Source organism: Labeo rohita, chromosome 14 (genome assembly GCF_022985175.1).
Source record: "Labeo rohita strain BAU-BD-2019 chromosome 14, IGBB_LRoh.1.0, whole genome shotgun sequence".
In the NCBI taxonomy this organism is placed as follows: Eukaryota; Metazoa; Chordata; class Actinopteri; order Cypriniformes; family Cyprinidae; genus Labeo; species Labeo rohita.
The window spans coordinates 32,698,751-32,712,847 of record NC_066882.1 but is presented as its reverse complement, the minus strand read 5'-3'; the positions used below and the strand labels follow the sequence as shown (position 1 = coordinate 32,712,847).

Sequence of the window (14,097 nt, the reverse complement as noted above, 5' to 3'; positions counted from 1 at the left end):
CACACAAATGTATCCTAGAGATGGACAAAGCTGGAAAAGGCATTGCTAAAGACAGGTGTTCACAGAAACTTCTGGTCCTCTGTGCAAAGATCAGTCTAGAACACAACAAACAATCCTGAAAGAGATTACACAACCCAACAATAACTGCAAAAGACATCCAGAAAACTGGAAACTACAGAAGTCTTTTGTCATGTCTCCACTATCACTAAAACACCTACTCTAAAACACAGTATTTCGTTACAAAACAATTGAGGCATGTCTCATGTTTTTACAAACGTGTAACGTGTAAAGAGACTTACAGGAGAGTGTCTGGACAGCAGTTCATGATGCATCAACGACCCAAATCACACAAATAAATCAGCCAATCAAAATGCCTGAAAAAGAAAAAAAGAAAGAATAGAAAAAAATGTCTGTGACTGAGTCCTGAGCTTAAGCAAATTCAGATGCTGTGATGGTCCAAAGTGAGTCAAGCATCTGATAAGCAGCAGTAGAAAAGGTTTAAGTGAAGGTTTTGCTGCTAAAGGAGGATCTACAGGTTAATAAATTCACACTGCACTCAGTGATTACTCATTGTCAGAGCTGAGTAACTGATTACATGTAATCTGGATTTTAGTAATCAGATTCCAAAAATTAAGTACTTCTAATTAAAGTTGCATTTTAAAACACTCATAATTAGACTACAGTGACTTTTTTTATTAATTACATGAGAAGTGTTTTAACATTGAATCAACTACTGCTATAAACACATTCATTTTATTTGTATTATCACTCAGCAGGTTATTTAACCATGTGTTATGTATTACTGAAATGCTTTTATCCTATAAACTCATTTTTGTATTTGCAGACATTGTCAAACCTTTTGTAAACCTCTTTCACCTGATGTGTTTACTTTAAAGGGGTGCTCAATCAGTAATTATGTATAAAACAATATTTCCTTTTGCGTTGAACTTTGAGCATCATCATTTTGCAGATGTTGTTTATGCTCAAACAGCATCATTATAAAACAACATTGCAAAAAAAAAAAGAGTGAAATCATAATCAGTGACCCCTTTAAGTGCCCCTGAGATTTGAAAATAAATGTTTTAATAATTAAGTATCACATTTGCATATCCACAGTTCTCTGACATTGGTTAATGGTCACATGGCTTGCAGGTAAACATAAAATATTTCATCTTTTTAGTAAGTGTATTATTTTGATATTTTAAAATGATTTATTTATAAATTTTTATGATTCAGTTACTTGTTGGCCTTTCACAAACCCCCTGCAATTCCCTTATACACTCATTTTGGGAAACTTTGATTAATATAATAAGTATTTTAATAATAATATAATTTATATTATATAATATATAAATTATATAATTTAATAATGATCATATATTTTATCACTCTTTGTTGTTCTACATCATTGTGGTACAAGAATATCTTGTTTAAATCAATGTGATAAACAAGTTGGGTCAAAAGTAATCTAAGAGTAGTCTGATTATATGACCTGAAATCTGTAAAGTAATAGATTACGTTACTGACTACAATTTTTGTCATGTAATTTGGAATCAGTAACGGATTACAATTTGTAAGTAATCAAACACACACACAGGCCTAAAGAAATGTGCATAAAACTAATTCACAAAGAAATACATCTCCCGAGAAAACCCATTCCCCGTGCGCGCGCGTGTGACGCAAAGCGGAAATCTTCTCATGGTCGCGCGTGTGTGACGTAACGCGGAACACAGTGACGTTTGTTGATTTTTCGATTTACATAGACCGGTGTTATTTTTAACTATAGTATTTATTTATGATTTCAACCATGTTCGTCAGGCAATGAAAGTGCTGTTTATGCCACTGCGCTTTAAACACATCGAAGAGCGGAGCAGCAGCGGATCATCTTCAGCATTTCAGGTACACAGAGCAGATCATGATGAAGATCGATTGATTAGTCACTAAAATCATCTGATCCGTCCATCAGTCTTCCGTCATCATACTGTCCTCAGTCAGAGCTCTGTAATGATCGGTCTGATCAGCTCGATGACTGACTGTCAGTGTAGTTCGATTATTAACTTCAGCAGAGGAAAATAAAGCAGATCTCTCACGTTAAACATGTGAATGTGGTCATTTACAGTGTCAGATGAGGAAAGATCAGCCGAAGCTCATGAAGGCGGATATGTTACACTCGATTCATGTCACAGTCAGTGAAAGAACGCTCTAATGCTCTCTAATGTATTACATTGGTGCACGATAATGTTATTTACAAGACACATCCAGAGCATGACGTTTTATTATTATTCATTAGGGGGAAACATAAATAAATAACAGAACTAAGTCATGTTGCTCAACCGATGTGCAGAAAACCAAACAGTACAGGAAATGATCACTGTGGTGTTGGTCAGAAGTGGACAGGCGCTGTGTGTCTGTGCTCATGGTGTGTGACTGAATGACTGGAGCAGATATTTCCAGCCCTGATGCAGGAGCACTGGGGACCATCACCGAGTGTTTACATACTGATTAAACTCAAACTCAGATCCTGTGCTTTTCACACCGACAGCATCAGAAACTCAAAGTTGGAAATTACGGCAATTTCCTCCTGGGTTTGTGATGCTGTCAGTGTGAAATGTGCAGGATGAAATAGCACTGACACTGGTGTAATCTGTGACCACATTCTCATGTAATTTTTTAGTTTTTGTAATATTGTGTCTTAAGAATAAAACACTCAGGAAATGGTAAACCAGAAGTCACAGTTTTTTGTGCAAAGTGTCATGGGCCAGATTAATATTGTGAGACGGGACCGTGGTGTAATTTTCATTTAATTCAGTATCTCACAAAAGTGAGTTCACCCCTCACATTTCAGCAACATTTTTATTATATCTTCTTAAGGGACAATACTATAGGAATGAAATGGATATATTTTAGAGTCAATGTGCAGCTTGTATAGCAGTGTATATTTACTGTCCCCTAAAAATAACTCAACATACAGCCATTATTGTCAAAACAGCCAGCAACAAAAGTGAGTACACCCTAAGTAATAACAGCACTGTCATTTAACCATGCAAAGCCACATGTCCTATTCATCATGTTTTTGTCTGCTTGACAGGACCATACAAAGTTGTGTATCTTGTATGAGAGCAGTTAAAATGTGGTGCTTTGAGTACAGTTCTCTCATACTGACCACTGGATGTTCAACAAGGCACCTCATGGCAAAGAACTCGCTGAAGATTTGAGAATTAGAATTGTTGCTCTCCACAAAGATGGCCTAGGCTATAAGAGGTTCAGTAACAACCTGAAACTGAGTTACAGTACTGTGGCCAGGGTCATACAGAGGATTTACACGATGGGTTTCATTCGGAATAGGCCTCACAAGGGTCGATTGACAAAGTCGAGTGCTCATTCTGTGTGTCAGGTGCAGAACCTGGTTTCAAAAACAGATGCATGAGTGCTGTCAGCGTTACTTTAGAGGTTGCAGTACAATGTCCGCTTGTCAGTGCTCAGACCATACGCTGCACACTGCAACAAGTCAGTTTGTGCTGGCGTCATCCGTGAAGGAAGCCTCTTTTGAAGCTGGCTTACAAGAAAGCCTGCAAACAGTTTCCTGAAGACAATCTGTCCAAGAGCATGAATTACTGGAATCATGTCCTATGGTCTGATGAGACTAAGATAAACTTGTTTGGCTCAGATGGCGTCCAGCATGTGTGGTGATGCCCTGGTGAGGAGTACCAAGACAACTGTGTCTCTCCTACAGTCAAGCATGGTGGTGGTAGCATCATGGTCTGGGGCCGCATGAGTGCTGCTGGTACTGGGGAGCTGCGCTTCATTGAGGGAAACATGGATTCCATTATGTACTGTACATTTCTGAAGCAGAACATGATGTCTTCCCTTCAGAAACATCATAATGACCCCAAACACCACCAAGATGACAACTGCCTTGCTGAGGAAGGTGCAGGTGAAGGTGATCTGACCTGAACCCTACTGAGCACCTATGGGGCATCCTCAAGCAGAAGGTGGAGAAACACCATATGTCTAACATCCAGCAGCTCCATGATGTCATTATAGAGGATTTGAAGAGGATCCCAGCAACAGCCTGTGCAGCTCTGGTGAATTACATGCACAGAATGATTAAGGCAGTGCTACATAACAATGGTTTGACACAAAATATTGACACAAAAATATGACTCACTTTTGTTGCCAGCTGTTTTGACAATAATGGCTGTATATCAAGTTATTTTTAGGGGACAGTAAATACACACTGCTGTACAAGCTGCACATTGACTACTCTAAAATATATCCAAGTTTCTATAGTATTGTCCCTTGAGAAGATATACTAAAATGACTGCTGAAACGTGAGTGTACTTACTTTAGTGAGATACTGTATGTCCCATGATGTCTGTACAGTGTCGGTTGTTCTCTTGTATGATTATTGTCCTGCATGTGAGTGTTTGATGTGTGTTTGTCTGTGAATCAGTGTGGGATCAGCTGTATTTGGGGTCATGGCTATCCTGTTTGCGGTGGTGGCTCGAGGGTCGACTGTTCTGGCTAAACACGCGTGCTTCTCTGGCAACTTTCTGGAGGTGACGGAGCAGATCCTGGCCAAAATCCCGTCGGAAAACAACAAACTCACGTATTCTCACGGCAGGTACAGCTGAGATTGTGCTGTTCACCTGTGAATGTTCAGTGAGGTTGGCCTGCTCTGATGTGGTGTGTTTGTGTTGTTTTTGTTCAGCTATCTCTTCCACTACATCTGCCACGAGAGGATCGTCTATCTGTGCATCACCGATGATGTGAGTATCTGTCCCTGAGTTGTGTTTCTGTGCGGCTGCGGTCATTTTCTGAGCTGTCCGTCACTGTTGCAGGAGTTCGAGCGCTCGCGTGCGTTCGGCTTCCTCAATGAGGTCAAGAAGCGCTTTCAGACCACCTACGGCTCGCGAGCTCAAACCGCGCTGCCCTACGCCATGAACAGTGAGTTCTCCAGCACGCTGGCTGCACAGATGGTACGTGCGTCTGCTGTATTTGTACATGCTTCACACATTTCACCTGTAAGATCGCCTGTTTATTGTCTGTTATGTTTGTCTGTGTGGTAAGACACATGTTTTGCGGCTCCAGAACCAGCCACAAAAACACACACACACACACACACACACACACATATATAGTACATATATAGAGCTGATGGATGCAGCATACATCTGATCAAACCTCTTTGACTCTTTGGCCACAAATCTACATTATTTCCATCTTCTTCAAGACGTGCTGGTGAATTCACTTACAGAGCCAACAGAGCCATACAGAAGCATAAGCTGAGGATGTAATAACACATACATACTTAAACTGTACGGTTTGTTTTGTTTTTAAGGATCATTACACCTAATGTAATTACTTAGTATAAAGAATGAATTTGCATTATTTGTGAAAGCTTTTGTCACCTTTGTAAAAATGATCCAAAGTACTCCACTTCTGTCAGCCAGCTAACTCTGAAATGCTGCTCGTGATTTTCTCTGCTTTCTTTACTTCAAATATGTAAATTTGGATCAGTAAGGTTTTTGATGAATTTAAACAAGTTTCTTATGCTGATCAATGCTGCATTTATTGATCATAAATACAGAAAAAAAACTGTAGTATTGTGAAATATTATTACAATTTCAGTAAAATAACAGTTTTCAAATATAATCTATTTTTGTGATGCAAAGGTGATTTTTTTTTTTTTTTTTTAATCAGCCATTACTTCAGTATTCAGTTCACACAGTCCATCAGAAATCATTCTAATATGCTGATTCATTATCAATATTGCAAAAAGTTGTGCTGCATAATATTTTTTTTTTGTAAAAAAAAAAAAAAAAAAAAAAAGAGAGAAAGAGAAAAAGAATAGCGTTAATTTAAAATGGAAGTCTTTATAACAATATACAGTGCCGTTAAAAAGTTTGGGGTCAGTATTTATTTATTTTTTTTTTTTTTTTTGAAAGAAATTTCACATATTAATATTCAGTATTTTATTCAGCAATGTGATGGTAAAGACACTACCAGTCAACAGTTTTTAAACAGTATTTTTAATGATTTTTAAAGAAGTCTCTTCTGCTCACCAAGCCTGCATTTATTTGGTCCAAAGTACAGCAAAAACAGTGATTTTTTTTTTTACTATTTAAAAGAAATGTTTTCTATGTGAATATCTGTTAAACTGTAATTTATTTCTGTGATGCGCAGCTGAATTTTCAGCATCATTACTCCAGTCTTCAGTGTCACATGATCCTTCAGAAATCATTCTGATGCTGATTTGCTGTTCAAGAAACATTTCTGATGATGATTGATGATGATGATGATTATTATTATTATTTTTTTTTCTTGAGCAGCAAATCAGAATATTATAATGATTTCTGAAGGATCATGCCACTGGAGTAATGATGCTAAAAATTAATGCTGTTCTTTTGAACGTTTTGTCAGAGAATCTTGAAGTGCAGTATTATTCATTCCAAAACCATATTAAGCAGCACAACAGCTATATAATAAATCAGCATATTAGAATGATTTCTGAAGGATCGTGTGACACTGAAGACTGGAGTAATGATGCTGAAAATTCAGCTGTGCATCACAGGAATAAATTATATTTTAAGGCATATTAAAATAGGAAACAGTTATTTTAAATTGTAATAATATTTCACAAAATTACAGTTTTTACTGTATTTTTATTTAAAAAATTTAAATTTTAAAACTTTAACAAAGACGTGAGTTTCTGTGTTTGTTTGATGGGAGTTTTTAATTAAATGAATTGGTGTAGTGACTCGCGCTGGAGATTCATGTGGAGTGTCGTCAAATAACGAGACAGCAGATCCTCAAACACCACGAGCATCACACAGCACTGCACGTGATTGATTACTTTCAGATTCAGTGACATTCCATGTTATACAGGAAAGGTATTTTATGAGTGGATTCTGTCGGCATTTTTAACATCATAGGACCCCGGTCCTTGCTTCAAAAGTCACTAAATTTGGTGAGAATTCCAGAAACATTGCGGATCGCTAAAGTAATGACGTGGGTCATGTGGTTTCAGGATTAAGAGGCCTGTGATGTGTTGAGCTTCAGCTTAGACCCTTATTGAATGCTTTCACATGACTGTGTTAATCTGTGGTTCTCCAATTAAAGAAAAATGTAGCCTGTGAAGTGTTCATTTAGCAGACACTGACTGATGAGACTGTATTTTCATGGCATTATCAGGAGGTGATGAACTGACGCAGCAGTGCGTTAGAGTTGAGCTGCACCACTGTACTGACATGCATGTGCTTTGCTGTTTTGGCTAGAAACATCACTCAGATCCCAAAGGCTCAGACAGACTGACAGAAACACAGATGCACGTAGACGACTTGAAAGGCATTATGGTCCGAAACATTGGTGAGACTCGGTCACTTTATTCAGGTTTATAAATGTCAGCGGTGACTTCTGAGTGAACTTGTGCTGCGTTGTGTTGCTGTAGATCTCGTCGCACAGAGAGGAGAGAGACTCGAGCTGCTCATCGATAAAACAGAGAACCTGATGGATTCTGTGAGTGTTGAGTGTTTTCCTTCCTGTTTGTTTGTGTCATTTTATGGTATGTATGCTGATGATTATTCCTCTTATATGTGCAGTCCGTCACCTTTAAAACAACGAGCCGTAACCTGGCCCACGCCATGTGTATGAAGAACCTGAAGTTAACCATCATTGTGGTAATAATTGTGGTGGTAAGTTGTGGAGCTCACAGCAGATAAACATCACACTGCAGCAACAGGCAAACCCGAGAGAAACACAGCAATAACAGCTACGTCTCAATGCCTGTGTTTATCCTCTGAAATTGTGTCAAAGAGAGATTCCCCCATTTCAACCCAACAGCAGTTGTTGCAAAATAGATCCAGAATGTTTAATGTCAGGTCACTTTTGTTTATATGGAACTTTATGCAATACAGATCATTTCAAAACACCTTCACAGTGAGAAACAGGAAAATAATGATTCAGTGATACAAACAAAATTCAGTTCAAGACTGTCAAATGCTGTAAAACAGAATAAAAAGCAAGATCAGAATAATCAAGTCATGTTCTTCACACTGTTTCATTAAAGGAGAAGTCCACTTCCAAAACAAAGATTCACATATAATGTACTCACCCCCTTGTCATCCAAGATGTTCATGTCTTTCTTTCTTCAGTCGTGAAGAAATTGTGTTTTTTGAGGAAACATTTCAGTATTTTTCTCCATATAATGGACTGATATGGTGATTATTGAACTTCCAAAATACAGTTTAAATGCGGCTTCAAACGATCCTAAATGTGGTTGTAAACAATCCCAGCTGAGGAAGAAGGGTCTTATCTAGTGAAATGATCGGTTATTTTCATAAAAATAATACAATTTATATACTTTTTAATGTCAAACGCTCGTCTTGTCTTACTCTGCCTGAACTGTTTTTGTTCTGGTTCATGTCAGTTAGTGAATGTGGAAAAACTCCCATCTCATGTTCCCCCTCAACATCAAAATCGTCCTCTATCACTGTTTTACCTTTTTTGTTAAGGGTGTTTGATCTTCTTTGCGTGTTCACGTTGCAAAGACTGGGTCGGTACTTCTGCAGTGATGTAGGATGATTCTGAAATGATTTTTGAAGTTGAGGGAGAAAGTACGATTGGAGTTTTTCGACATACACTAACTGTCTTGAGCCACAATACACAGAGTTCAGGGAGAGAAAGACAAGACGAGCGTTTGACATTAAAAAAGTATTTAAATTGTATTTTTTAAAATGAAAATAACCGATGGTTTCGCTAGATAAGACCCTTCTTCCTCAGCTGGGATCGTTTACAACCGCATTTAGGATCGTTTGAAGCCGCATTTAAACTGTATTTTGGAAGTTCAAAATCGGGGCACCATATCAGTCCATTATATGGAGAAAAATAAATGTTTAACTACTAACTATGTTAAACATAATTTCTTTACGGCTGAAGAAAAAAAGACATGAACATCTTGGAGTACATTATATGTGAATCTTTGTTCTGGATGTGGACTTCTCCTTTAAATGAACCCAAAGAGTAACAATATGTAATAATACTTGCATAAACATTTTTAAGTCCATTTTCTAGCATAGGCTGGCCAGACAGTTAGTGTTGCCCCACATGCGTGCCAGCGGTTGAGCTTTAATGTTGCTTTGTCATGCTGGTCAAATTACGCTAGCAGAGTAGCAACTGCATTTGAATAGACAGAGACGTCTCTAAATAAGCTATTCATGTATTACTGTCCATCAAAACAGATTGTTACACCACAAAAACACATTATTTCATGACACTTTTGTTCCAACTTATCTTTAACCTATCTGGCTATAATTTCACCCACCATTATCTGGCTGAGTTAGACAAAATAGCCAGACAAACCAAGCCAGTAACTGACAGTGGTGTGGAGAGTGAAGACAGTGGATTTAGGTTTTGACCCGACTGACACAAGTTTAAATCCACTTGTTCCTCTCTCATTCTTTCTTCTGTTTGTCTGATTGTGTGTACTGCAGTGAGCATGAACAAACCAAACAAACCAGAGCATTTTCTGAGCAGGTCAGACACAAGTTTATAATCAACAGTAGGCAATCTCAAGGCTACAAAAGCACATCTCTAGGGACCTTGATGTTCTTGTTTCCACCATATGTAATGTTGTCAAGAAGTTTAAGTGACCCCAAAGACACCTCGAAAAGCACCCAAGAATGTTTGAGACAGAACTCTAGACTGTTCTAAGGTGCTCAGGAATATGGGAGAACTGATGCAGTGTGCACAAGAGGAGAGGAGCCGAAGGACCACCAGCTTCCACAGAGAATCGCCCTGGGACAATTACCCCGCTTTTACCATGGTCACTTGTCAGCTTGGAAGGTTCATCGCTGGTGATTAGACTAATATTGGTGGTGTTCATCTAACTTAAACAGCCATATGTAACTAAGGAGCACAGTACTGGGCTCAGAACGTTTCCCTATGGAGTGGCAGTGTTGAGGGTTGTTGAGGAGGAGGTCTTTCGTTGAGGAAATCAAGGATCTAACTACACAGTATGGCATTCAGTCCCAGATCTGGATCAGCTTGGTTGGAATGACAGTCTCCTCACATCACAGTTGTTATTGTCCAGCTGGTAGGAGTGCAACGATACACGTATTGAACCATTTGGTACGAGGCCTTCGGTTTGGTGCGCGTTGCAAAACGAACGATTCGTTGGACTAATCCTATTACATTTGGAAAATAAAAGAGCTTAAAGTGTGTGATATATAATGTACTCCAGTAGGGTTTTGACAGTGAGGTCATTCGTTAGAGTTTTCCTCACTTCTTTTTTGCTAGCTTGTAAATGCCTGTGCGCATTTTACTTTCACTTTCAAATTAATCAAATTAATTGATTGAATTGACAACAACAAAACAGTACGACAAACTCACTTGTATTAATTTATCGACAAATACAAATACACCATGCTATAGGACTAATATAAAATAACAAATAACTTACACAAAGTTTAAATGTAAAACACTGAAAATCAGCAAACACGTGGAGCCAAATAATTAGGAAACAAATGTTTAAAAAGCTTCCAAAATCAACTTAGATGACAGGAAAAATCCAAAGTCCTTCCAAAGTCTAAAATATTTTTAAGATCATACTTTGATGTTATTTTTAATAAATTAAAAAAAAATTGTAAAACTCAAGGAAATTATCTGGCATTTCTTTGTTTTTGCTATATTGAAAATGTACCGAATTGTGGCACCGATGTGTCGTATTAAACCGAACTATGAATTTTGTGAACCGTTACACCCCTACCAGCTGGGTATGAAGAGTGTCTTATATGGCAGTAGATCTGTTGTAGCGGTGATTTTCAATCTGCACTGGATCTGTAGTGTCTGGAATGGAGTTCTTATAGTTCTAGCCTCTCAAATTATTTCATTGTAATAGTGGTTAGTTGCACTGGGCAGCCAGCGAGTTCTGGATTTCCACCTGGATCTGCAGTCTTGTGAATGTTGACTTGGTTAGAAGTGTTTTTCACATCTACTACAGAGACAGTAAAACTGGTGTCATGCAGCGCTGCAGGTGTTTGTGCTGGTGGATCATTATTTGTATTAAAGTTGGGATTTCAGATTCAGGATTTTCCATATTGAAGCGCACTGGTTGACATATATATCTTGTTGCAGATTTCCGGAGTAATCAGTGGTTTCTGGTTAGAAAATGAGCAAACGGTTTGAAACGGTTTCAAGTGTATGCAGTCACTTTTGGACTACCGAATGAAGTGTGTGACCACTGTGGCACATCATTGATCGTCTCCAAACATGTCCCAGTCCACAGTCTCAAAGCAATCCTGAAGCTCCTGCGATGCCTCTGGTGTCCAGCACAGATCACAGTCTCCTCTCACTTTAGGAAGGGAATGATACGCTCCTTTATGTCAGGTGTAACAGTGGTTGAGAGTTTTTAGACCTCTTTTGGGGCAGGAGGCATGTTGGTAAGATTCTGGGTAAACATTCATGGAATTGACTTGGTTAAAGTCTCTTTTAGGCCAATTCACACAATTTGTATTGTATGAAGTATATATAAAACAAAGGTGACTTGACTATTTTTATGTTGTTATTTTTAAAAAGTAGCATTGCTGGTAGATTTATCCAAATGTCTTGGAGATTATAATATTGCGGTGTGCTTGTTATGATGTGTGTCATGTAAAAATCCTGCATGAACTTTTAGCCAGTCACGGCTGGTAAATAACATGCTGTCCCGGGTTTTGTCTTGTGTCATCTCAGGTGGTGCTGTATTTTATCGTGACGGCCGCGTGCGGAGGATTCAGCTGGCCGAACTGTCGGAAGAAGTAGAAAAGCCCTGATGCTCCCTTAGTATGTGAGAGCGCTAGTTCTGCCCAGCTCACCTCGTCCTCGTTTGACTAAAGACTCACAAACACAGGACGGCACTGAACCCCTGCTGTTTCCTGTGCTGTTCCAAACAAGATCTCATCATCGCCTTTCCAAGTTGATCTTAACCGTATATTTTTGATTCTTTGGGTTCTTTTCACAGTGTTGTAATGCAGTTCAACTAAATGAAGAATTTAAAGGAGTAGTTCACCAAGACGTTAAAATTGTGTCATCAGTTTTCTGTAAAACATGAGATGTTAATTCATGCTGCTCATTTCCTTCCATAAAAATAAAAGGGGATTATATTCTGTTTAGTTTTAAAATGTGCCATACAAGTATCATAAAAGTTGTCCTAACGGCTTGTGCACTGTATGCAGTGTCGTATAATAGCTTTATGTGAGGAAAGGAATTGAAGTCATTGTCAGAAAATCTTTCCATCCGTAGAAAAGCTCAATTCTTATTTGCTGTTGCATTTTGCAGACACTTCACATCCCAGTCTGTCACATTACATGCCCAACACATGACGTGAATAGTGAATTACAGTTGGGTTTGTTCCTCACACGAAGCTGCTGTACGGCTTGGCATATCACTTGTGTGTTATGGACGGCCTTTATGATACACCAGTTTTACGATCTGTGTCCTATTTTATTGCATGGAAAAAGCAGTGTAAATCGTCCACTGATCATCTCTGCTCTGTGTGTTTCACAGCAGGAGGTAAAGCAGCACTGAAACAACATGAGTAAATGAGTACATTACTTTGGGTGAACTATTCAAGTCCACGGTTACTAATCCTCTTCACGTCTTAAACCAGAAGAGCTTAAAGAGAAATGATGAAAGAAATGGAGTTTTAAGAGTAATGACCTAAGCACTTGCTCTGTTTTAATTGGGTTTGCTTACAACAGTCATGTTATGTATGTAATCATTCACATTTATAGTTATACAGAAAGGAACTCCATAGTTCCTTGCTCTTACTAAATTTATTTTCTATAGAATTATCTAATGGCAGTCACTAAGAACACTTGATTGATTGATTGATTGATTGATTATTAAGTAGCATATGATGTCATTTGTCTGCATTACAGTAGTCGTGTGATTATTCATGCAGCACAGAGCTAATTCAATTCAAAGCCTGCGTGAATCTTGCAAAACATGTCAATGTTTCAGATGAAAATAAACAAATTATATTGTGCATAAAGAAAATGAAGCTGATTTTAGGATCATTATTAGCACTATAATTTTGCATTATGACATATTCAGCTAAGACATGTTCCTAAAATTATCACAAAAGAAAAAGAATGCTGAATCTTCCGATTCTCACATGAAACTTAACAGCTACACACAGTAGTAAAGTAACTTGTATAGAAAACAGATTATACAGCTACATCCAAGTATAGAGTGATGTGCAGGAGTGGTGAGAGTATGTACAGGCAGTGTGAATACATTTGAATTTACATATTGTATTTAAGATTCAAGTGCTGTGAAAAAGTTTGTACACACCATAAAAAACGGTTTTGTTTTTCCCCCAACATATTGAGATGCTCAAATGACACCTGGAATGTACATTTTGTAATGATGTGTACAGCTTAAATAAACAAAAATGCTCATATCTTGTGTGGAAGAAGTTGGTAAGGGATAGGGGACAAATCAGGAGACTGAGAAGTCATTCCAGGACTGATTCCTTAACCAAACTGTGGTTGATTTGATAGTATACATGGGTACTGCTTAATGTATGTTGATCACAAGTGGGGTACCACAAGGCTCAGCACTAGAACCATGGCTAGAAAACATGGCGTTAGTTTGCACTGTTGCGCTGATGGTACTCCGCTCTATATTTCCCCGATGCCTACTAATTCGCTAATTTTTTTTGCTATTGCTATCACAATATACCTGATTCATCTGACACAATTCTGAAAGCATTTAAGCCATTTCACTTATTTTTACACATTCCAATTTGCAAAAATCTATGCAAATCTACAAAAATGTATACCCTAATAGACATTGACTTGCAAAATCAATCCTGATTCTCAGTGTTCTGAACTGAACTCACTAGTATTCACTAGGCAGTGCAGCAGTCTGTGTATTTGTCATTAGAGGTCGACCGATAACTAGGTTATTGATATTGGTAAATGACCACACTGGCCGATACCGATTAATCGACCGATAGTTTTTAAAATGGATACTGAATGGAAAATAAATAGTGCTCTACTATTAAAAAAAAAAACATACTTTGTAAATAAATAAAAATATTTATATTAATTATAT

General features: G+C 38.0%; 1 protein-coding gene across 1 annotated transcript; it reads left to right on the top strand.

Moving 5' to 3' along the window:
• Positions 1-1,702: 1,702 nt before the first annotated feature.
• Positions 1,703-12,354, top strand: sybl1 (synaptobrevin-like 1). The gene is made up of 8 exons (XM_051128095.1): positions 1,703-1,899; positions 4,454-4,624; positions 4,712-4,769; positions 4,842-4,979; positions 7,278-7,368; positions 7,451-7,518; positions 7,602-7,694; positions 11,731-12,354. Exons 2-8 carry the CDS (start codon positions 4,479-4,481, stop codon positions 11,797-11,799), a joined length of 663 nt encoding a protein of 220 aa, XP_050984052.1. The 5' UTR covers positions 1,703-1,899; positions 4,454-4,478; the 3' UTR covers positions 11,800-12,354.
• The last annotated feature ends 1,743 nt before the right edge of the window (positions 12,355-14,097 follow it).

Excerpts from the sequence above, each read along its gene's own strand:
- sybl1 (XM_051128095.1), top strand. The coding sequence starts at position 4,479 with ATGGCTATCCTGTTTGCGGTGGTGGCTCGAGGGTCGACTGTTCTGGCT. Across the intron at positions 7,369-7,450 it reads CATTATGGTCCGAAACATTG|ATCTCGTCGCACAGAGAGGA; the intron begins GTGAGACTCGGT and ends GTGTTGCTGTAG. Across the intron at positions 7,695-11,730 it reads TTGTGGTAATAATTGTGGTG|GTGGTGCTGTATTTTATCGT; the intron begins GTAAGTTGTGGA and ends GTGTCATCTCAG.